Source organism: Eptesicus fuscus, chromosome 7 (genome assembly GCF_027574615.1).
Source record: "Eptesicus fuscus isolate TK198812 chromosome 7, DD_ASM_mEF_20220401, whole genome shotgun sequence".
NCBI lineage: Eukaryota > Metazoa > Chordata > Mammalia > Chiroptera > Vespertilionidae > Eptesicus > Eptesicus fuscus.
Window position 1 is genome coordinate 97,499,752 of NC_072479.1, and position 22,896 is coordinate 97,522,647.

General features: G+C 44.9%; 1 protein-coding gene across 1 annotated transcript in view; it reads right to left on the reverse strand.

The window, feature by feature from the left end:
* Positions 1–1,086: 1,086 nt before the first annotated feature.
* The window catches only part of BPIFC (BPI fold containing family C), a 30,050-nt gene continuing 8,240 nt past the window's right edge, over positions 1,087–22,896 (reverse strand). Inside the window, exons 4-15 of the mRNA XM_008144708.3 lie at positions 22,248–22,403; positions 22,049–22,112; positions 20,035–20,095; positions 16,684–16,775; positions 15,066–15,242; positions 13,859–13,912; positions 12,610–12,780; positions 11,886–11,953; positions 4,676–4,718; positions 3,016–3,079; positions 2,205–2,281; positions 1,087–1,676 (exon numbers count right to left, since the gene is read on the reverse strand). Of these exons, the coding sequence (XP_008142930.2) occupies positions 1,554–1,676; positions 2,205–2,281; positions 3,016–3,079; positions 4,676–4,718; positions 11,886–11,953; positions 12,610–12,780; positions 13,859–13,912; positions 15,066–15,242; positions 16,684–16,775; positions 20,035–20,095; positions 22,049–22,112; positions 22,248–22,403 (1,150 nt within the window). The 3' untranslated portion in view covers positions 1,087–1,553. The remainder of the gene's footprint in view (positions 1,677–2,204; positions 2,282–3,015; positions 3,080–4,675; positions 4,719–11,885; positions 11,954–12,609; positions 12,781–13,858; positions 13,913–15,065; positions 15,243–16,683; positions 16,776–20,034; positions 20,096–22,048; positions 22,113–22,247; positions 22,404–22,896) is intronic.

A 22,896-nucleotide genomic window follows, 5' to 3' on the forward strand; every position in this document is an offset into this window, starting at 1 on the left:
TAGCAAGATCTAGCTATCTTTTGTTTTGGAAGTGCTTGCAGTACTGGCAAACGCGCTGAATCTGGGTCGGGTCCGGCTGCTCTAATGAATAAATCAGCCTGGAGTTTCATCCCCACCAGTGAGGGAGGAAAGACGTCTGCAGCTGAGAAAGATGAACATGTTTAAATAAATGCCACCACTGAACATTTGTAATGTTTCAGAATGAATTTGTGGATATACCCTGAATAACTTTTATGTCGCAAAAGAGCACCCCCAAAGAATTAAACATGCCGGTTTCATTACATTACAACAAACACTTTAGGGGCAGCTGTTATGGCCAGAGGTGCGCAGTCTAACTTTCTTTGGTGAGTAAGTATCTATGATCATGCTTTTGTCTGCAGTGTCTCAAGTTCAGAGAAGTAAGTGAGCTTTAAGTGATTTCAGTTTCTAGTCCTACCTATTGTAAATGACTTGGGAATCAGAAAGACTTGGATTCAATTTCTACTTTTGCCCTTTACCAGCTTTGTGTGGTTAATCTCTCTTGACCTTTGTGTCCTCATCTATAAAATGGGATAATTCTTCATAGAGAGGCTGTGAGGACGAAATGAACCGACACTCCTGAAGTAACCTACATAGGGTCTGGTGTGTGGTTAGCACTCCAATCAACCACTCTCTTCCACCCTACCCCCCCGCCCCCACTAGATTACAAATAACACAAAAGCAAAGTTTGTGGTTTCTATTTATTTCTTACATCCTCCATGCCAGTCTCCCTTTCCTCCTCTTTTGTCCCAATTATACCCCATTGATTAGGTGCTCTAACAACTTATCATCATCAAGTATGGGTTATGTAGGGCTAGTACTCTCTGCACTGCCACTTCACTTCATCTGGGAAGGAAAACATCCTAAAACTTAAAGAAGTGATACAACTTCCAGAGTTTCCTGTTTGTCACTGGAAACACCTAGGGGCAAAATCAAGCCTTGAACTCTGCACCACCTCAGTTTTTATCAACGTTAAAGATGCTAAATTCTCTTCCCTCTTTTCTGTCTTATTTTATTTTTCAAAGGGACAGGAAACTTTGCAAATAAAAAGACAAGGTTGACATGAATAGAAAACAATTTTAATTAAATACAGGGGACAGTAGCAGTAAATATAAAACATAAAATCCAACATACAGGGAGGGGGAGAACCCTCGAGAGCGGAAAGGGCTGAAGGGATCTCCACTGACGCCACCAATTCAACTCTGTACTTCAGAGTTTCTCACAAACCTCTTCGGAAGCACAGGCCTAGCTCTTGGCCACAGAATCTTAGAAACACAGAAACACACAACGTGCACTGAAACATGAACACACATTCAAATGACCATCCCTACACACACACACAGATACACACGTCCTGATTTAACTCTTTAACCCAGTCTGCCTCCCTCCGTCCCAGAGGGCTTGAGAAGGAAAACATTCAGCCGAGGCACTCCACGAGAACGTCAGGATCCAGCGTGCACTGTTTTCTCCTTCTTGGTTTACGGTCGGTGGGATTAAGGGCCATTGAATTCCTGGAGTGGACTCCAAACCAGCAATCAGGGCACTGGTTTCCCCCTCCACTGTCCATTTATGAGATTCAGACCTTCCCAACCGTAGAAACTTGGCTGCTGTTTTAAGGGCGTTTCATACTTCAGGTCAGTGGAAATCAAAAGGAAATGCTGAAAAAGATGGGACAATGAAGAGAAGGTGAAACTTGAGGCATCTACAGCCATAGGATGGCTGGGTTTACCTGAGGGGTGAGGGAGAGGTGGTTTCTTTACCAGGTCCTACTGTGTCACATCCTCTCCTCCCTTGTCCCCCAGCCATGCCTTTTGCAAGCTCCATAAACCACTTCACCTCTCTGAATCTTACTTTCCTCATCTATAAAATGGGATGAATACTCCCAGCCTTCCAGGTTGTCTTATGGAATAAAGAAAATAAAAGTGCACTACAGTGCCTCTTGTTCTGTGATGTGAATAAATTTGGCTGCAAAGAGAAACTGGACCTGGTCTGATTCTAAAATTCAAGTTTAAATGCTCTTCATTGTTAGTTGTAAGCTTCAAGAGCTAAACATTTTGTTTATAAAATTCCTTGGGCTCGGAAAAAAACAAAGCAGAACAAAATAAAACAGAAGGTAAGCAAATAGAAGGAGGCTTATTCTACTATGAACAGAAATGGGGCAGTTAAGAGACTGTTCACATTCTTACCTCAAGGACTTCAACGTCTGAATTGACGAATGAGATTTTGTGTGGGCTGGGCAGAGGAAATCCTTGCTGCAATTTTGCTAAAATAGAAAACAAGATGTACCATAATTGGGCACGGGCACGGAAGTTTTGTCAAGCTTTTCAGTAAGAGACTAACAAGCAGCTTTTAAATAATCTATCTTTTCATTCTCCCTGTTCCTGTGTTTTCATTTTTTTCTGGTACGTCCCTAGCATTGCCCCGGAAGAGTGGTTAATTAATCCATGCTTAATAGAAATGCACCTGCAATTATGTGCATTGGGATGGCAGAAACATCCTGGCACCTTGTCCAGTTTATATTTTGAAAACACCTTACTTTTTGGGTCCTGAGAACAGTCTGGTCTCTAATACAAAGTATAATTCAATTAAGCCAAACTCGAGATGCTGCTGTGTGTGAACATTTGTCATTCATGAAAACTGTGTCTATCCAGATGGTGGTCTTTGCATAAGAACCAGAGAGACACCGACCACTAGGGAGAATAATGCCCTTTCTGGCTGAAGGCGACTCTTCACTGTGTAAGGAAAATGGTTTCAATCTCCGTAACTCAATCAGAGATAGCCTTTCTTGCCGAGTCCTCATGCAGAGTTGCTAACAAGGCTTGGACCTGGAATGACTAATTTTGCAACCGTATCCTTGATGGTACAAACTTTGCAAATTGTGGCACTGGCCTGGATTCCTAAAACACCCGAGAAGTACAAGCTTTGGGTGGAAAGTCCCAAACAATCCCCAACATTTGGCCAATGTCAGGGTCACGTTGTTTCCCAAGGACCTCTTACCGTTGGCCAGTGGGAGGACGCCAAAGTGGAGAATGGAGGACAAAATATTTTCAAACCTCAAGACCTGAAATGAAAGGGGAAACGAAATCAGTTGGGCGTTTTGAAAGAGCCATGCCTGGTTTGGACCTGCACTTCCCCAGACCTTACCGGGATAGAGAGCTATAAATAGAATCTCCCCATACAGATACGTATTCTAGCTTCCAGACTCTGAAAGCTATTTTGTGGGAAACCACACTACAGAGTTTCCCAATCCTCTTTCCTCCTTGAGGATGAACATTTCTGCTCCCCTCTACCCTGGATCATGGTGACAACAAATGCCGAAGGACCAACTGGTGGCAGCAAACATGGCAGCTTAGATATCTACCAAGTAAGACAATCCTGGACAGCTAACATATCCCAATGAGTAGTCTTTCCTTAATTTACTGGGAAGCCATGCCACAGCATTATGTTATGCTCCATGGTTCATGGCATCACCAGAATGCCCAATTTATCTTTAATAAACTATGGTAGTTGTATAATCTTAGCGAAGTGCTGATTTCTGGGAAGACTCAAATATTAAGAACTAAATGGACTATGATAAACATGAATTCATTCAATGAATATTTTTTGAACACCCTCTAGGCTTAGCAATAATAAGGACCTCTTTGCAGCTTAACAAGGGTGGCTCTGAAGCAGATTTCCTAGCTTTACCTTCTGTTTATACCACTTTACTGTGTGATGCTGGGAAAGTGCCTTAACCTCTCTGTGCCTCATGCTCCTCAACTGAAAAGTGATGATAACAGTACTAACCACATAGGATGCTGTCAGGATTATACAAGTTAACATTATGCCTGGTATATACTATTGTCATTTCCCCCCCCAGAAATATCATGGTTAGTACACTCTGTTGTTGATAGTGAGTAGTTTGTTTGGGTCTTCCTGGAAGACCTGGACTCATTTTGTCTCCTCAGGGCTCAGGAAATATTAATCAGCTATGCATTCTCACTGACTATCGTCTGTCATCTACTAAATGGCTATGCCACAGAGGTGCTAATCCAGGTGACCCTACTTGAGAACCACTGCTCTAGAATATAAGTGCCATGAGAGTTGGATGCCAATTAGTGATTTGGCTGATCTTCCTGAAGCTTGGGAGGGGGGCTTCCAAGTTGCATGTTGGGATATATTCTTCCAATCAGGAGGTCACCAGGCTGGCCCCCCCGCAAGGTATCTATACAACCAGCCTTGACCTAATTTTAGGAGATGGATAAAAAGCCTTCAAAGAGCAAACTTGATCATGGCCTAATAACTGACATGGAGCCTCGTTCTTTGGGAGTCAGTCTGGATCTTAAATTGAACTGTAGAGGATTATTTTATAAAAAAATAAAATCTTCTTGAAAATGCACTCCCCACCCCCCAATATTACACAGTGTCTTAACAGTCTTTTGAGTTCCTTTTAAAGTCTTTCTGAGTAGATGAAAGTGAATTGGAGAGTTCCTCTCTTGTTAAATAGTTAATGAGCTTGGTGAACCGACCAGTAGCTACTTAGAGAATTTTGAAGTTAAAACCTACACTCCTGGGAAAACCAAGTACTCCTCAGAGGCATGGAAGACAGTCATCCAGCTACTCTATAGGAGGATTCACATTCTCCCTGGACAGGGAATGCTGAGACTCTGATTCCTACCTCAATATTGCCGCGATTGGACTCTGGCAAAGAGAGGCGGAACCTGAAAACAAAACCACAAAAACCAACAGGTTAAAGGAGGAATATTTTAAAATAATAAACAATAAAATTAAAAAAAATAAAACCATTTAAATAGAAAGAAACAAAAGGGGTAGGGGATTATTTTTTTTAAGCTCAATAAGCTGCTATTTAAAAAAAACCACCCACCCAATCTTGTAAGGATATAATGTTCTCTTACATCTTTATCCCTATATTCACTGCTTACAAAGCAGGGCAGGAATAACAGAAGGTCAGGGTTCCCCAAGTGCTTTTGCTCTGTGGGACTTAGTCTGTTGGCAACTTGGAATGCAGAACAACCTTAAGAAATAGTTTTTGCCCTAGCTGGTTTGGCTCAGTGGATAGAGCGTCGGCTGCAGACTGAAGGGTCCCAGGTTCAATTCCGGTCAAGGGCATGTACCTTGGTTGCAGGCACATCCCCAGTAGGGGGTGTGCAGGAGGCAGCTGATTGATGTTTCTCTCTCATCTATGTTTCTAACTCTCTATCCCTCTCCCTTCTTCTCTGTAAAAAAAAATCAATAAATTATATAGATATATAAAAAATAAATAGTTTTCGGTCAACAGCCATACCACTCCCCCCACCCATCCCACCCCCGCCCCACGCCCCCAATCTCCCCTGCTCTCTGAAGCTAAGCAGGGTTAGGCCTGGGTAGTACTGGGTTGGGAGAACAGTTCCAGGTCTTCTTGCTCTGAACTCAACCTCATAACTTCTCTGATCCAGGCTGGTACCTTATTAATAAACATGACAATGATGATGGTGATAATGATGACACTATATGACCTGTCCTAGTTTAGGAGATTTGTACACATTTTTTAAAAATAATTTTTTTGTTAATCCTCGTCTGAGGATATTTTCTCAGATAGAGTGGAAAGGAGGGAGGGAGGGAAAGAGAGTCACAGAGAGAACATCGATGTGAGAGACACATCAACTGGTTGCCTCCAGCCCTCATCCCAACCCAAGGGGTGGGGAGCGAACCTGCAACTCAGGTACATGCCCTTGGCCAGGAATCGACACTTTGGTGCATGGGTCGATGCTTTAACCACTGAGCAACAGCAGCCAGGGCTAAACATTTTTATATTTAAACTTCACAATAACCCTGTGATAGATGCAATTATTGTTGCCCCTTTTGCAGATGAGGAAACTGATGATCAGAGAGGAGAATTAAATTACCCAAGTCTCAGAGTTAGCAACTGATGGATCTGGATGACAAATGTCACTCTACTTGACTCTAGAGTCTATGCTCGGCTGAGGCCACAGCTCTCAGGAGGCTGTATCACATATACCATCTTTTATCTTTCAATCATAACACATTGGGGAAACATTAGCTCTGACAGTGTCTGGCATCACAGGCAGTGCAGGGGAATTGTGAAAGGCGCTGCTGGGACATAGGAGGGGATGCCTCCCTTGGTCACACCACCTCCTATGCACAAGGCAGACCAGGTTGGAAATCTGGCCTACATACAGGTGGAACACACTTGTGAGTTTTCCTTCTTTTCTTTCATCACAACCCCAAGCCATGATTGGCCACTTCGGGACCACCTGCTATGAGTGAGCTTCTCTGGGGTTTCCCCCAAACCAATCCTTTCCTCATAAGGCCATCTTCTGTCTCTCCTTGTTCTCTAGGCACACTCACCAGGTTTGCTTACTAATGGGCACGTCTCACTGTCTGCAGAGAAACAGGCGGAGCAAAGAGCAAACTCTCCCTCCTGTTTCTGAAAAACACGCGAGTGCAGTTCAGACCACAAGGTGGCGACTCAGTTCAGTCCTTTGACCTTTCATTCTCGGCCAGGCCCTTAGCCTGCTACGTAAAGCCTTGACACTAGGAACTAATTTTTATGACAGAATCACAGAGTCCTTGGAGAAAACGGGAGCTCAAATAGCCTTACTTTGCAGACATATAAGAATATAGCTTATTTTAAAAGGTTTGGAGACGGTTTATTGTCCTGATAAAAAACCAGAGCTAAAGTGCAAACTCTGAAGCTTGGCAAAAGGCCCTTTATGATCTGGGCCAATATAGCAAATATGACACAAGGACGGTCAAGTGCAGCAAAGCACAGGCACTCACAAAGCCATTCCTCCAACCCCGTGGCCACAGCAGACATTGGAAATCAATCCTGCACTCAATATCTACCCTATAATAGTTGTTTATCTCTTTGCCTGACTGTGAACTCCTTGAGGATAGAGATTCAGTCTTAACTTTGTATTCCCAGATTGAGTACAGAGCATGGCACATCTAGGCACTTACTGTTCATCTATCCATCCATTCATTCATTGATTCATCCAGCAGATATTTACTGAATACCTAATAGATGTCAGTCCTGGGACAGGTGCTGCAGATACCATTGTGAGCAAAACCAGACACAGCCACTGCTCTCATGCAGATTATTATAGCCTCGTGGGAAGGCAGGCATTAATCAAATAGCCCACTGATGAAGGTGTCATTGCAGATTGTGGTAACTGCTCTGGTGGAAAGAAATACATTCATGGAGGCAAATGAGAAAGGAACCTCATCTTACTTGGTGGGTAGAGGAAGTTTTCCAAATCATGGAAAAACGTCCTTGAGCTAACATATAAAGGATGAGCAGGGTTAAACAGGCAAAAGGGGAAGGCAGAGAGAAGGGGTCTGGGCAGAAGTTGCAAAGGCCCCGTGGAGGGAACAGAGAGCAAGGTGATGCTGGAGAGGCAGACGGGGTTGACCAGGCTAGGTTTCTCAGGCCATGTTAGAATTTTGATATTTATCCTAAGAGCAAGGAATCGACAGAAGGTTTCTGAGCAGGGAGGCGATGCCCGTGTTCTGTGACGATCACTCTGGCTGCAGCATGGAGGGAAGACTGGCAGGCGAGAGGTTTCCCAGGTGCTCATTCTACGCTCAGTGATGTGGTTTGCAATGTGCAGAATTTTATTTATGTGAGGGATGAAGGGAAGCTGTGTGTGCAAGAAGCAATTAGAGAGCAATGCAAAGCAGTGTGTATTCAGGTGCTCTTTTGTGAGTTTACACACCACACTGACTTGCTGCAGGAAGTCTGAAAAGGTGGGGCAAGGTAAAACAGCCAGCGTGGGTAGTGTGTGTGTGTGTGTGTGTGTGTGTGTGTGTGTGTGTGTGTGAGAGAGAGAGAGAGAGAGAGAGAGAGAGAGAGAGAGAGGAAGAGAGAGAGGAGCGGGGGGATAAACTGCCCTTTGAGAGAAGCACTCTGTACACTACCATGTCCCTTAGCACCTAGCACTGTAATTGCCTGAAACTGAGTGTTTCTCTCACCAGACTGTGGATCTGGAAAGTAGACACCACTGTCTGCTCTACTCTCTGTATTAAGAACAGGGCAGAGCACATAATAGCTGCTTAATAAATTCTCAATGAGTGGATATATGGAAAAATGAGCAGATAAAGGACATGGGTGGGAGTGTGTCTATTAGAACTGAGGTCACTTTGAGGGTGAGCCAGCAGAGTGTTCACTTTAGGGAACTCTGGGAAGTAAGGCTGGCCGGCTTGAAAGGTAGAACCAATAACTGAAGAGCTAGAAACCCCAGGCTGTGGATTCAATCCAACTGTGAAAGATTTTGAGGGGAGCCCATTCCAGTATTTAAGGACCCTCTCGAAGAGGAAGAGTTCCCCAATGTTTTAACTCGATTGCCTTCTGCAATCTGGAAATTCCCCCAAGAGTCAGGGAGAAGGGGAAGAAGTCATTTGGGGTTCCCTTCTCAGATGGAGCACCCCCGCTCCCCCCAGTGTCATTCCTCTGTCCTGGCTTCAACAGTGGCTCAGAGGAAGGAGATGGAGGTCAACACGATGCCAAGTCTGAGCTCTGCTGACCTGTCCGAGCACTGTTCCAACAGAAACCGAATCCATTCTTCCCGGACCTGTTTTCCTCTCCGGGTTTCTCTCCAGATGGCTCACCTGGGCAAATGTTTATCCGCCCAAACTTGAGGAGTGGAGTTAGGTGGTGATTCTATCTGGTTACAGTCAGCTATATTTGCATTTTCTGCCAGTGTTGCATGGGAGGGGTTGTAGGGCATGTGCGTGTGTGTTAACGTAGTGGGGTGGGGTGCAGTTTGGGAGCATCCAAAGCCTCAATCCCATAGCAATTTCAAAAAATGACCCAAAGTTCTAAATGGTTCAACACTAATGTACATTTGATTGCTTCAAGCTTTACTTGCAATTAAGAGGGTTAGAATTGCACCATCTGGATGCAAACCAAATAAGGGAAAGTGTTGTTTAATTTGGCCTCTGAAATAATCTCAAAATGTCTACTATGTGGGCCAACCTGTACTGGGGTTACCGCCAAATAGAACTGTGTTTGGAATGAAATTCTCTATTGTAGATAGAGCAGTGAGAATCTGATGTATGACTGAGTGCCAACTCGACAGCTTTTAAGACCATCTTGGTCACACTTTGATCCTAGAATGGGGAAGAGAATGAAAAACCACTGCTAGTAGGAACAGATCTTTCTTGAGCGCTGATAATGTGCTGGGTATTGTGCTTTTCATGCTTTAGCTCATCTACCCATACAGCCATGCAATGGAGAGGTGCTCCGTTTTGCTGGTGAGGAAACTGGTACTTGGAGAGGTTAATTAACTTGCTCAAGGTCTCACAGCTCTAAATGACTGAGGTAGAAGTCACACTCACATATGTCTGACTTTAGAGCTTGCACTCTTAACAGACATATCCAAAGAGGTCAAGTCTATTATTTATACTCCCGGCTTTGGCTTGCTTTATCCTTCCTTTACTCAGTTCCTTAATGCAACGAGAAAGGGGCTGTGTCCAATGCCAGTGCCTCCTCTATCACTACTTATCAATGAGGAAGGTCATGCTCCCTGTTTCAGTTCAGTGTGACTCCATGCTCATGGGTTTCCGCTTCTAGGCAGAGTATTTATTTTCTAAGTCTCAGCTCTTCACTACACCAAAGGCACTACAATCCAGTAAGTAAATACTCAAGGCTGTGAAAACAGACTCACCCAGATTCACGTTCTGGCTCTGCTATTCAATAGCTCTGTGACTTGAGTAAGTCTTTTAACCCCCAGAACTGAACCATGGGGCTAATAACACCTACCACCAGGGTATTCACTCAATCTACAAACATTTATTGAGTGCCGTGCCAGGTCCTGGAGATACAGGGTTGTGAGGTTGAAATGAAATAATCTATGTGCAGTGCTTGGCACAGGACCAGTAGACAGTAAAGCCTCAATAATACAGAGTAGTCATAAATAGTAGAACAAACAGCAATTTCTCTAAGCACCACCCCAGGACAGGAGAGGGAGGTGTTTTCCTAATAAGGGAACTCTTGAAATGATCTTGCATGACTGAGCACCACTTTCTACTGGCTGAGGCCAGACCCCAATTTTAAATAATAGCCACAGCTAACATTTCTTGAACACACAACATGCACTTTACCTGTATTAACTCATGTATTCCTCACAACACCCCCTGAAGTAGAAACTTGCCTGGGAGACTGGGCTGGGATCTGAACCAGCTAGTCCGACTGCACAGCCTGTGAGCTCACTACCTCTCTAGCCTCACCTCTGGATGTGCCTCTGATTTCCGCAGCTCGTGTCTATGCAGCCCACCCTGAGCAGCTCCAGAAAGAACTGCTCCAGGCAGGGGATGGTTAGAAAGGCGGGGTGTTCTGGAGAGCTGTATTTGGAGACCCTGTGTCCCCGATTCCCCTCAGGGATGTTTCCCTGATCCTCACCCGCTTTCCACTCCTTCCTGCTGTGTCTCTCTGACGTCATCAAAGATGAAACCAGCCCATCCTGAAAAGCAGCGCTTGCCTGCGAAGCCCAGGAGCGGAGACACTGGCTGGGGTGGCCTGTGTGGGCGGCGGGGCTACCGTTCTCGCTGCCAAAGGCTAAGGCCACTCTCCCAGCATACCTCTGCTCCTTGGCAAAGCCTTGCCTCTCACGTTGGCTGCCTGAAGTCTGAGGGAAGCCCGGCCCGCTCACCTTGGCCATAGTCTGCTCCTTGCCCTAGTTTTGCTACAGTATCCCCTGCAGGGGCCCCCCTCAGGCTCATGCAGGCAACCTGTGCAGTTAGGACGGGCCTCTGCTCAGAAGGGCCGGCTCGGTTCAATGCCCTGCTTTCTCCTACTTGAAATTCTACCTAATTTTTGAACAGGGAGTCTGCATTTTCATTTTCACAGGGTTGACCGATGTGCTTATGCAGTTCCCTATTTTCCTTGTTTCATTTAGTATTACAGGGATTTTTATTGAAAACATCTTGCAATGGGGAAAAAAAATGGGGACATATGTAATACTTTCAACAATAAATTTTTTTTAAAAAAAAAAAGAAAGAAAACGTGCTTCTACAATAGTCCTGATAACCATCAAGTTGACTGATGGTGACTGACTTACTTTTACCCTCTGTTGGTTTCCTATTCTTTTTGGACTCTGCCTTCTTTGTCTGTTTTATTCTTTGTCTCTTTCTTCCTTTCACAGGTTTAATCGGGGCCATCGGATCATTCTGTATATCCTCCCCCCCAGGTAGTCTGAGTCATGGCTTCAACTATGGGCTTCAAAGGGCTGAGGAAAATGGGCTGTTCCTCCAAATGGCCATTAGTGTTCAACCATCCGTGTCTATGACCTGCTCAAGCCCGTTCACACCGCGTGGCCTGCAGCTGAGAGCCAGCCCGGCCGCGTGGCACAGGCTTGTTAAACTCTACCTTAGAGTAATGAGATCCGAGTGGCAGAGCCTGAAGGTATCTCAGGAATGATTCAGTCCCACTTCATTATTTCTCAGATAAGGAAACTGAGACTCAGCCGTCAATAGACTTGATCACGGATATGGAAGCAGTGAGCAGGGATTTGAAACTTCATTCCTTGACCTCCAAGTTTTATGCTCTCTGCTCGGTGGCATGGCTTCTGAATTTGTTAAAGAGGAATTTTAGTTGTATATGGCTGTACCATTAGAACGTGCATTTATAGTAAATAATTATATTACTGTGTTGCCTATTTTAGCTTAATATTATTTAATGGGAAGGTAAAAAGAAAGTGTTCACAACTCATTTTTAAGGCCCTACTTTGCAATGATCTGGACTATTGCAAGAGAAGTGTGCAAGTGATTCATGTTCTATCCAGCGGTAACTGCACTTGCTGTCTTTGCCTCTACGGCCTGTTGATTCACTTATGGTGAAGGTTCCCAACAGTCAAATCATTTTATCTTACCTGTTCAGAGACAGGGAGCAGATCAGTCTTTGTCCCAGAATAACCAGGCCGACGCTGGTGCTAGCGACCTGCAGACAACAAAAGCATGGATTGCTAAACGGGAAGCTCTCTGGCCATAGATTGGCCATAGATATTATTCCCAGAGTGGAAACATCACAAGCTCCATTTCCCTCTCATTCTGAGAGATATTTGAAAGAAATAATTCTAAAAATACTGTCTTTCAGGTAAGAAAACTAACTATAAAGACTTCTGCTTGAAGATCTCCTTTAAACTGTTTTTCCCCCCTCCTAATCTCTCTTCTCTATGTACTGTGTGTGTGTGTGTGTGTGTGTGTGTGTGTGTTTGTGTGTGTGGTATTTCGCTTAGGTTCATTGTATTAGTCCCTTTCTATTGAATTGTATTTGGCCTTCTTCTGCTCAAATAAACTTGAATTCTACCTTGATTAGCTTATTTCAAGGGAAAAGACACTTGGCTGTCCACGTAACTGAAGCAGAGGGAAGGGCACCCGGGGAGCAGAGAAGGGCAGAGAGCTATTTTACAATGTATGGGGGTTGAGCACTGGCCTCTCCTAGCTCCCCACACTCCATCTCAACCCTGTCCTCACTCCTAACTGATATATCACTTCCCACCCCTCCAAGCACTTATAGTAGACCGCTGCTGGCCAGTGCTCTGCTACAGGAGAGGACTAGCATCCACAGGCTTCCCTCTGTCCCCACAGACTTACAAAGTCCATGGAAACGATGGTCTCGGCAGTCGAATTCTCAGACTGGGTGAGTAACATGATGGAAGCAGGGATGTCCAGGGTGAAGTTCCCCGGTAGTAAACTGATCACGGGAGGCTCCGTGGCCATGATCCGAATCATGAAGGGCTGGTTCAAGATGTAGATCTCTGCAATCTGCCCGGGTTCAGGGAAAAAATGGAGATCGGGGGTTGTGAGTTGATGAGTGAAAGTCACAAATTTGGGGGGACTAAATTTAGCTAACATCATGCAGTAAGAACAGACAAAAAGCTCCTTAATAACAACAACAACAACAACATGCAAAAAACAAATAATAATGGCTGAGGTTTATCGAACACACACTGTGTGCCAGGCACCAGGCCAAGGCTGTTTGTATTATCTCATTTAATCTTCACAAAATCCCTGTGAGGCAAGTTCTCTCCATTTCACAAATAAAAAAAGTGAGTCTTGGAGAGGTTTAGTCATTTTCTCAAGGTTCCAGGTGATTAAGCTGTAGAATTGCGGTTCAGATCTAGGTCTGTTGTCATTCAAGGTCCTTACTCTAAATGCAGCATGCTCTAAAAACAGCATGTCTCGCCTGGCTGGTGTGGCTCAGTGGTTGAGCACAGACCTATGAACCTGGAGGTCATGGTTCTATTCCTGGCCAAGGGCACATGCCCAGGGTTGTGGGCTCAGTCCCTAGTGCGGGGTGTGCAGGAGGCAGTCAATCAATGATTCTCTCTCATCACTGATGTTTCTAGCTCTCTCTCCCTTCCTCCCTAAAATCAATAAAAATATATTTTAAACAAACAAACAAAAAAAAACAAAAACAGCATGTCTGTCTTTGTCCTCAGGGGCAAGCCTGAGCCTTTCAGTACACTCGGTCCAGCACTCAGGTGCTCTGAGGCATGGCATTAATCGCTGCTTCACTAAAGGCACAAGCAAGGGCACTAGCCCTTCATTTCCCATTTAAGCTAATTATTTCCAGTGTGGTGGAACCTTGTGGGTGCAACGGATGAGTTCTCTTTTGAACTTAAAATCCTTTCATAGTAAGGTGTTCAGTAAATATTTGTGGATACTTGAACAAAAGAAAAAAATTCCTCAAGAATGCAAACATGGACTCGGGCTTGCACCAAAAAAGAATAAAAAGAACCCCCAAAATAAGAAACATAAAAAAAAAGAACCCCCTTGTGTTCCGGAAGTAATTCCAACGAAACCAAATACACTATCAAGGAGTCAAATCCTGACCACTTACCCGGGAGAGAATGTTGCCAACGCCTTGAGAGTTTCGAACCAAATGGCTGGAAATCTGGAAAATGAAGCCCATCCTGTCAGTGTAAGGTTTTTACCTGAGGTTGTCTTTGCAGGGAAAATACAGCATTCCCTGTAATTTGTATGAATTATGAAGCTGTTGCACCAAAAAAGGTGTTTGAAGGCAACTTACCATTTTATAGACCAACCCCAGGAAACATGAGGCCCAGGGAAGTACAGTGACTTGCCCCCGGGGAGTCCCACAGGAGATACACTCCTTTTGAGTAAGTGGCTTTTAACCTTGGGAACACTGTGTACATCATATATGTGTGATCCCTGTGTAAATATTCTATGGTGGTTCACAACACGTTTTGTGCTACTGTCTTCATTACGGAGACATAGAAGGCTTATGTAATTTATCTTCACGGATGGGTGGTTTTCAAGTCTTGAAGCTAGAAGTGTCTAATTTTCAGCACTGTGTGGTAGCTGGTATGGCCAACTTAGTATTTTGAACATAAGGTTTATGACAACTTGCATAATTAAGACCTACCGAATGAAGATTCATAAGGGATGCTCAGTAAAAGTTGTTGGTTGGTCGGCTGGAAAGAGTGTTCTCATATGCAAAAGGGAGGGGCATGGCAGAGAGAATCAGTGAGTATCTGTATTCTCACAGTCACTGCAGATAAGTCAGTTGCAATTGCTAACAGAAGAAATATTTATGTTGGCATAACATAAGGAATAATAATAATAATAACCAGCAACTCTTATAGTGTACTTTCTCTGTGCTGGGCATTGGTCTGGATGCTTTACATATATTTAAATCTCTTTAATGTCCATATCAACCCATGGCTTATTATGGACATTAAAGAATTATTATTCCAATTTTTCAAATGAGGAAACTCTGGCACAGAGAACTGAAATTGCCCAAGGTCACAGGTAATAAGTGATGGAGGGGGTCCTGTCATTACTTAAGAGCAATCTGGAACAGTGACTTGGAATCATAAAGAAATGAAATTAGAGGAACTGGAAACTCAACAACTTTCCAACTAATCCTAACGTTCATGCCACAACTCCTTCATTCATCGTCCTGATAGGAGTGCTAGTCTACAAAGCCCAGGAATAGAAATTATGACATAAAAGCCCCCAAATGGGATACTTAAGACAAGATGAAATGTTGGAGCTGACTGTCATCACCCGTTAGCTCTCCTCACCTCTTTTGTGGAGAGAGTGATGTTAAAAGCCCCAGCTGCAAAATGAGCGAAGGATGCAGATTTAAAGAAATATTCGGAGATTCCAATGTAGAGCATAGAGTCGCTGCGTTCTGGGAGCACAAAAGGCACTGGGGAGAAGGGGGGGTCGGCGAGGTTTTCCAGTGGATAGAATACACCCTGTGGGAAAAGAGAGAGAGGCCAGTGTGTTAGGTTGAAGGCTCAAATATGCAGGACACAAGAAGGTGGACCCTCTCAGGTCAGAATAAGAAAAATGGTGGAAACTCAGTAGGGAAGAAAAAAGGATAAGGCCTTCTGACTCCTTGACTAGTGACCATGTTTCAAAGCTCTGACGACTTCTTGAGCATACATCTGGGTATGTCTGTCCACTCTGGGGTATAACCTAGTGAGAAGTTCCTTCTCGGTGTCTCTTCTCCAGGAAAGAAAGGCAGGTGCATTTAGCTGGAGGTGACAGCTCTGAATACTTCCTGAGGTGCCAGGTAGAGATGTCAAACCCCTGACCTTCGAACCCTGTGATCGCCGAGTGTCTGGGGTGTCACAGAAAGACTCAGGAGGCTCCAGAATTCTATATGATTTAAAGCATTCAACAAATATTTATTGAGTTGAACTGAGTTGAACACGGCACCTTGAACTGCACCTGCATCACGTGTTCATGAATGCACCATGGGTTTCAGAAGTCTAGGAGAAAATCCATGGCATTTCTAACGGCCCTCATTAGTTATTGGTTATCGTGTGTAATGTTTAACTAATCTGAATGACTCTGAGTGATTGAAATATAAGCCAATATGCATTTTTAAAAACAATGATATTAACTTTGGGGCAAAACTAAACAACACTTTTCCAGAATCGGCAAACACCATTTTCATGTGCTAATAGCCTCAGTAGAGGTCAGCAGCTCGCAGATAAATGGACTAATCTGAGAGGAATAGAAGTACTAATATGTACAATTACTGATGTGGTAAGTTCTAATAATTGTAGACCACTCACTTGCTGCCTCCTAGCTCACACCCACTCCCAGAGGCAAAGGCATCATGAGACTCTTATTGAAGAAGACAGACGTGTCTTGTGCAATCCAAACAATCGTTTACCGATCAAGGAAATGTTCAAGAGTCTTTCAAAAGAGCATACACATCAGGGATTGTTTCAAAGGAAATGAAATGATTTGAAGAGCATGTAGGTATATTTCCTCTGTACGTATTTGTTCCCTGAATACAGTCGGCCCTCTGTATCCTTAGGCTCTGCTTCAACCAACCGCAGATAAAAATATTTGAAAAAAAAGTTACATTGCTGCTGACGGGCACTATGTAGTTAGGCCTACGATGGTTGTGTCGTACCGAGCTAGTACATTTTCTTTTAACAACCATCTACATAGCATTTATATTGTCTTAGGTTATATAAGTAATCTAGAAATGATTTAAAGTATAGGAGAGGATGTGCCTAGGTTAATTGCAAACACCATGCCATTTATTTAAGGGACTTGAGTATGGAAGATTTTGGTCTGGGGAGGTGTCCTGTAACCAATCCCTGGAGGGCACAGAGAGGCGCTTGTCCTGGCTGCTGGTAGCCAGGATGAGAACTCTGATGAGGATGATAAAGTTACCTTCAAATTCAGGTCAATGTAGTTCTCAGTAATTTCTGGAGAACTCATTAGCGAATAATCCAGCAGGGTATAGTTGTCAATCTTGGTTAAAACTAAAACAGGTAAAACAAAAAGAAAATTTACATTCATTAAAAGCATAGCATATGATTAATGTATATCTAGAACAAATTTTTAAAAATTGAAGAATTTTAAATTATATTGTCTAAAAGAATAATTACCCTATTTCATAAGTAATACACATTCATATTTATTTATTTATTTAATAGTTGACATTCAATATTATATTAGTTTTAGGTCATGCTCACTTTTTAAGACCCAGGAAAAGTAGGTAAGTCAAGAGAAGAAAGTGAAAACCCTTTTAATTTACAATGCCCTGAGAGAAACATAATATTTCGGTATATAGCCTTTTTATGGCTGTCTCTCTCTTTCTCAATGTACATACATTCTTTTTAAACTGGTTTGGCTCAGTGGATAGAGCGTCGGCCTGTGGACTCAAGGGTCCCAGCTTCGATTCTGGTCAAGGGCATGTACCTTGGTTGCGGGCACATTCCCAGTAGGGGGTGTGCAGGAGGCAGCTGATCAATGTTTCTCTCTCACTGATGTTTCTAACTCTCTATCCCTCTCTCTTCCTCTCTGTAAAAATTCAATAAAATATATATTAAAAAAAAAAGAAGGAATTAGACAAACAAGTCACTTGTCAACATTAAGCCATGCGTATTAGGTCGGTATAACGAGAGACTTTCACGTTCTATGTTCAAGCCTCCTAGGTAGTTAGAACTTAATTTTTTCACAATAAGCAGGCATTACTGTTGTAATTAGAAGTAATTTTTAAAAAGAAATATCAAGAGAGACAGACAGACGGGAGTAAAATCCACTAAGTTGGAGAGGCCAAGGACATTCTCAGGCACAGTGCTGCTGATTCACGTCATTTTTGTCCTATCATTTTCAGAGCCAAGCAGAAGGCCGGGCAGGGGGCCCGGGGCCAGGGAATGCCGGGAGAGGCTTGCAGGAAGCATGGACGTCAGTGTCTGGGACGGTTATGCGTGCGGTGGTGCGGTGCTCAGCTCCCGCCCGGCCTGGGAGCTGCTTTCCCAGCCACCACCGCGTGCTCTGCGTCAGAAGACTTCCTCCCTAGAGGACCACGCTTCCCTTCTTGCGTGTCACGCTTGGTTTATTCCATAAATGGAGATGCGAAGGAAGGAGAGATGAAGCCATTTGCCAAGGCGGGGGAGCCATACTACTCTATGACACCATAGTTTTAAATCTGTTTTCAAATTCACAATCTCCATGGACCCACCATCATACCGTGAGGGAAGCAGGACCGTGAGGGGAGTGCAGCTCCCAGAGGTAAAGAAACTTGCCCAAGGCAAGGTAGGGCATGAGAATCCCCCACCAGTTCTTTCTTCACTCCTTCTTTCTCTTTCCCTGCCTCCCCAACCCATTCATTTGCTTTCGTCCACCTGGATCCATGCATCAATCCACTTGCCCAGCTGCCCATCTCCTGTCATCCCTTCATCAATCCAATATTTATTAACTTAGTGTGGCTTCGGCGCTGTGCCCGGTGCTGGGAACACAGAGAGGAGTCACAGTCCCTGCCCTCCTGGAACTCATAGTCTGGTGGAGGAGACAGACATGTAAACGGGAAATCAGAAGACAGTGTAGTAAGAGCAGATCTAAAACTGAGCTCTTGATGGTCCTCCTACAAACCTATTCTCGCAGTCTTCCCCATTTGGGTAAATGGCAATTCCATTCTTCCAATAATAATAGGTTCTGATTGCTCAGGGTAAAAACCTGGGGTCATCCTTGACTCCCCTCATGACCTACATTCAGTGTGTCAGCAAATGCCACTGTCTCCACCTGCAAGCTGCATCCAGGACCTGAACGTGCCTCGCCTTCTTCATCTAGGCTCATGGGAGTCAGTAGCCTCTTGAGTGGTCTCCCTGCTTCCACCTTTGCCCCCCCCACTCCTGTCTATTATTAATCCACAGAAGTCGGAGTGATATTCTTAAAATATAGATGAAATCATGCAAGCCTTGCTCAGAACTCTCCAAAGGCTTCCCAATGACCTAGAGAGTCCTGGACATCTACCCATCTGCTTTCTCCTCCCTGACCTCATCTCCTGCTACCCCCCGCCCCCACAACCTCCGACTCCCTCTGCCCCCCATATGGCCTCCTCACAGTTCCTCTAGCACACCTGGCACGTTCCCGCTTCAGGACCTGTGAGCTTGCGGTTTCTTCTACTTGAAATGCTCTTTGCCCGGATCTAGGAGGGGCTCACTCCCCACTTCATTCGGATTCGAACTCTATGTTCCTTTCTCAGGATCTAGAATGGAAACCCCTGGCCACACATCTAAAATGAAAACCACTCCCCAGCTCCTTCCCTGCTTTAGTTTTCTTCTTATCACCCATCACTGGGATGCCATAGATTTTACTTATGATCTTGCTTGCTGCCTGTCTCCTCCCACTAGTCCCACGAGGGCAGGGATTTCTGTTTCCGAGCCTGATGCTGCATTCCAGCACCAAGAGCAGCACCTGGCTTGTACCACTGGTGAATGAATGGGTGGACTGGAAAGAGAGAGACACTTTCAAAGTATCATGTGAGTACAGAGGAGGCGGAACTTTAGGGTGTGGACATCAGGTAAGGTTTCTTGGAAGAGACTATGCCTGAGCTGAGCCTTAAAAGATAAAGAGGAGTGAACAAGACAAGGGATGGCCGAGGGGTAGCGAGTGGAAGGGACTGCATCCCTCACCGCTTAGCACAGTGTTGGCAGGGAAATAGGCACTGATAAATGTCTACTAAATGAATGAATGGGTGAAGGGAGAGGAAGCTCTTCTAGGCAGAGAGGACACCATAAGCAAAGGCAAGGGGTGTGGGGTCAGGAAAGGCAGTTTGATTGCTGGAGCAGAGAAAGGTGCAAGGTGAACAGAGAGAAGTAGGAGCCAGAGCATGGCGGGTGGGTCTTGCAGTCCACGTTAAAGCATTTGGACTTGATCCTGAAGGCGGTGAGGAGCCAATGAAGGGGATAACCTGGCCCAGATCAGCATTAACCATTCTGAAGAGGATGCATTTAGTGCAGAGCTGGGATTAAAGTTCATGAGAGTTTAATTCTCTGAACTGTATCTGGTCTGAAGCCACCCCCTCCTGCAGAGAAGTTGGTTGCTGCAGCAAAGAGCAGACCCCATACACAGGTTGTGCCCCTCCAGCCCCCCCACCTTCCTGAGGCTCTAGTTTGCAGAGTGGAAAGCAGACTGAAGAGGCGGAGCTGTGTTGTATGGAAAAGCAAACCTGGAGAGCACCAGAGTGGGAAGGTGGGGAAAGAACCATCCAGAAGAGACAGTTCAGAGACTCACCCTCCAGCATGCTGAGATTGGCATTCAGTGCTTCCACCTCTCCCGTGATAATGGGACAGAGCTGGCCATAAAAGGAATTTTAAAAATGCAGGTTATCATATTATACCGGAAACCTCTATTTATGGGCTTAGACCCTGCAAGCAAAAGGCTACGAGACAGTCTCCCTTTGGCCATCAAGACTTTTAAATTAGTTGATGTCTATGGGCCTCAAGTTATGTATGTATGGGTGGCAAGTCATTGAATGCTGACTAAACTTTACAGCTACTGGGACTCCACCCAGGGAGGCCCATAAAAGAATGAGCCACTGCCTTCTCTTCCTGTGCATGACAGGACATGTGCCCCAGTCCATGCTGGAGGTGTCCCACCCGAGGAACCTGCTATGCCTTTCCCCTGCTCTGTCATCAGTGCCATGCTGCTGGGAGTGGTCACAGCTGGGGCCTTTACTTCCCTGCTGGGCTGGTTCGACAGCCCATTAGATCGGGCATCTACTTCCATCAGAACCCCGTTTGGAATTAGAAAATAAACCTGAGTCAGACTCAAGCACATCTGGAGGAAGAAGGAAGGACATCGATGGACGTGCTGTGTGCCAGGCGTGTGCTAAGCACTCAGGGTGGTGGTTACTAGCAGAGGCTGGGGAGGTGGGCTGCCTGGGTTGAATCCCTTGGCAAGTTACCTGTACTCTCTGTCCTCAGTTTCCTCATCTGCAAAACGGGAGTGACAATTGTATCCACCTCATCAGGTTACCAAGAGTAAGCATTCAGTATACGTTGGCTGTTGTTTTAACCCCATTTCATCCTCGCTTTAGCTCTGGGAGGTAAGCCCTACTGTCCCCTATTTACAAATGGGAAAACTGAAGAAGGGAGGTTGACAGAGTCACCAGGCATCACATGACAGCTAGACGGCTATGGTCTGAGTATTCTCTTCATTTTCCAGTGGCTCAGAGGGAATACTAGAGGCAAAGCATCTATGATTTCTAAGTTGTATGTATACTCTGGGCAAACTTAACTTTTGGCCAAGAACCATGCCTCGTTCTGAACAAAGGAATGGTCGACTGTGAGGTCCTTGAAGGTGGCGGCATTATTTCCCAGTCGCTCTTTAATATCCACTGACCCCCATTCCCTGTCAGACAAGATGGAGAAAGACTGAGAAGCCTCAGAGTCCCTTGATGAGCCGGCAACCTCACTGGACAGGCTGCTTAGTACTATTTCTACTTGTTGATTTCCTCGCTGCCATTCATTAAGCACTGAGCTGAGCACGAGGCAGAGGAGACAGCCAGACACTGTCCTTACCCCTTTTTCAGAAAGGAGTCTCCCTTTGTCCCCACTCCTCCTCATCCCTCTCTGTCTCCCACAAAATACGGGTCAAGGGTTCAGAAAAGGTATGGTCAGGATTGGAAAGCGGGCACACAGCCAATCTTGTCTTTCCCCTTCTTCAAACTCCGACTCTGGAATCTAGCTACTTGTAGCTTTGGAAGCCATCGTAAGTTACATTGTTTCTATTGGCTGGAAATATCCTATCTTCTTTCCCATTCCTTACCTATCCAGATCCTACCTATATTTCAAGGCCCAGTTCAAGTCCTGCATCCTCTAAAAATGTCTCCCAGGATACTTCCAGGATCTATTTATTGAATTTTCCCATTTCTCTGAACCTCTTCAGTTCAATCTAATGATCATATAAGTATGTCCTAACTTCAAGTCCTCATTCAGTTATTGTTTCACAAGCCTGACTCTGGTTTTCCTAAAAAGATGATAAGGTTACTTCTTTTTCATATCCCAACAGATGCTAGCCTACTGCTGGGCATGCAGTGGGTACACAATAAATAAATTCTTGTTGATTGTTTGGCATGAACTTGAGGAAGGGAATTCTATAGAATGATGTGTGTGAAAGAGCCTTGGATGGTGCCTAGCGCACAGTAGGTGCTCAATAAAGGTTTATTGACCAAGAATTAATTCAAGCATGGCAGAACTGCTGCTGATGGAATTTGACCATGGTCGTGAAACCTCTAAAGACTTACCATTTCATTTAAGTTCTTTAAAATGGGTTTCTCCATGGGCTCAGCAAAGGAGTTATACAGGACACTGGAGAAAAAAGGAAGGAAAATAAAAGGGCTTACTCAGGGACTGTACCTGTTGGTTATTAACCTCTCCTACGTGCTGCCCGAGAATCCAGACCGCCCCCAACTAGCCACCGTCCACCAGGGCCCTGTCCCTCACCTGAGTTCTCCAGAAAATGAGACGTGGGCGTGGCTCACTTGGGCGTGGCAGTCTTGGAGCTCCACGGTTGGTTGACCCAAGTCATTTCGGGCCAGGTTAAGAATACCCGTGAAGTAGACCCCAGAGAGAAATAGATCAGCTCCTCCTGAGTCTTGGCTGTTGAGAGAAAAAGTGCAAGGTTACCCAGGCCTCGGCAGGGGAGGAGATGGCTCAGTTCTCTATCCATGGACTCTGAGCTCCTGGAGGGCAGGACCTTTGTCACCTCTGGATTCCTGGCACCTACAACAGGTAGGATCAGAGCGGGCGCTGAATGAATATTTGCTGAACAAATGAAGTAATGAATTATGGGAATGGTGACAGCTTTAGGGACCTTGCAGTTATTTCACCCTCAGTGCCCTGGCCCCACCCCAGTGGTTGAGCACATACTGAGCACCATTCATATACCATGCTTGTTTAGAGAGAGAACATGGTTGGGGGAGGGGGGGTTGGCCACACGTTACGTAGGAGGGGCATGGATGGGGAAGGGACACTTAGTCTGTGAACTCCTTGAAGGAGTGGAGTGTGTGTTACTCGTGTCCATGTCCCCAGGACTTAGCTGGTGGCCTGATGCAAAATAAGCGTGCAATGTAAAGCTGATGACTCAGCAAAG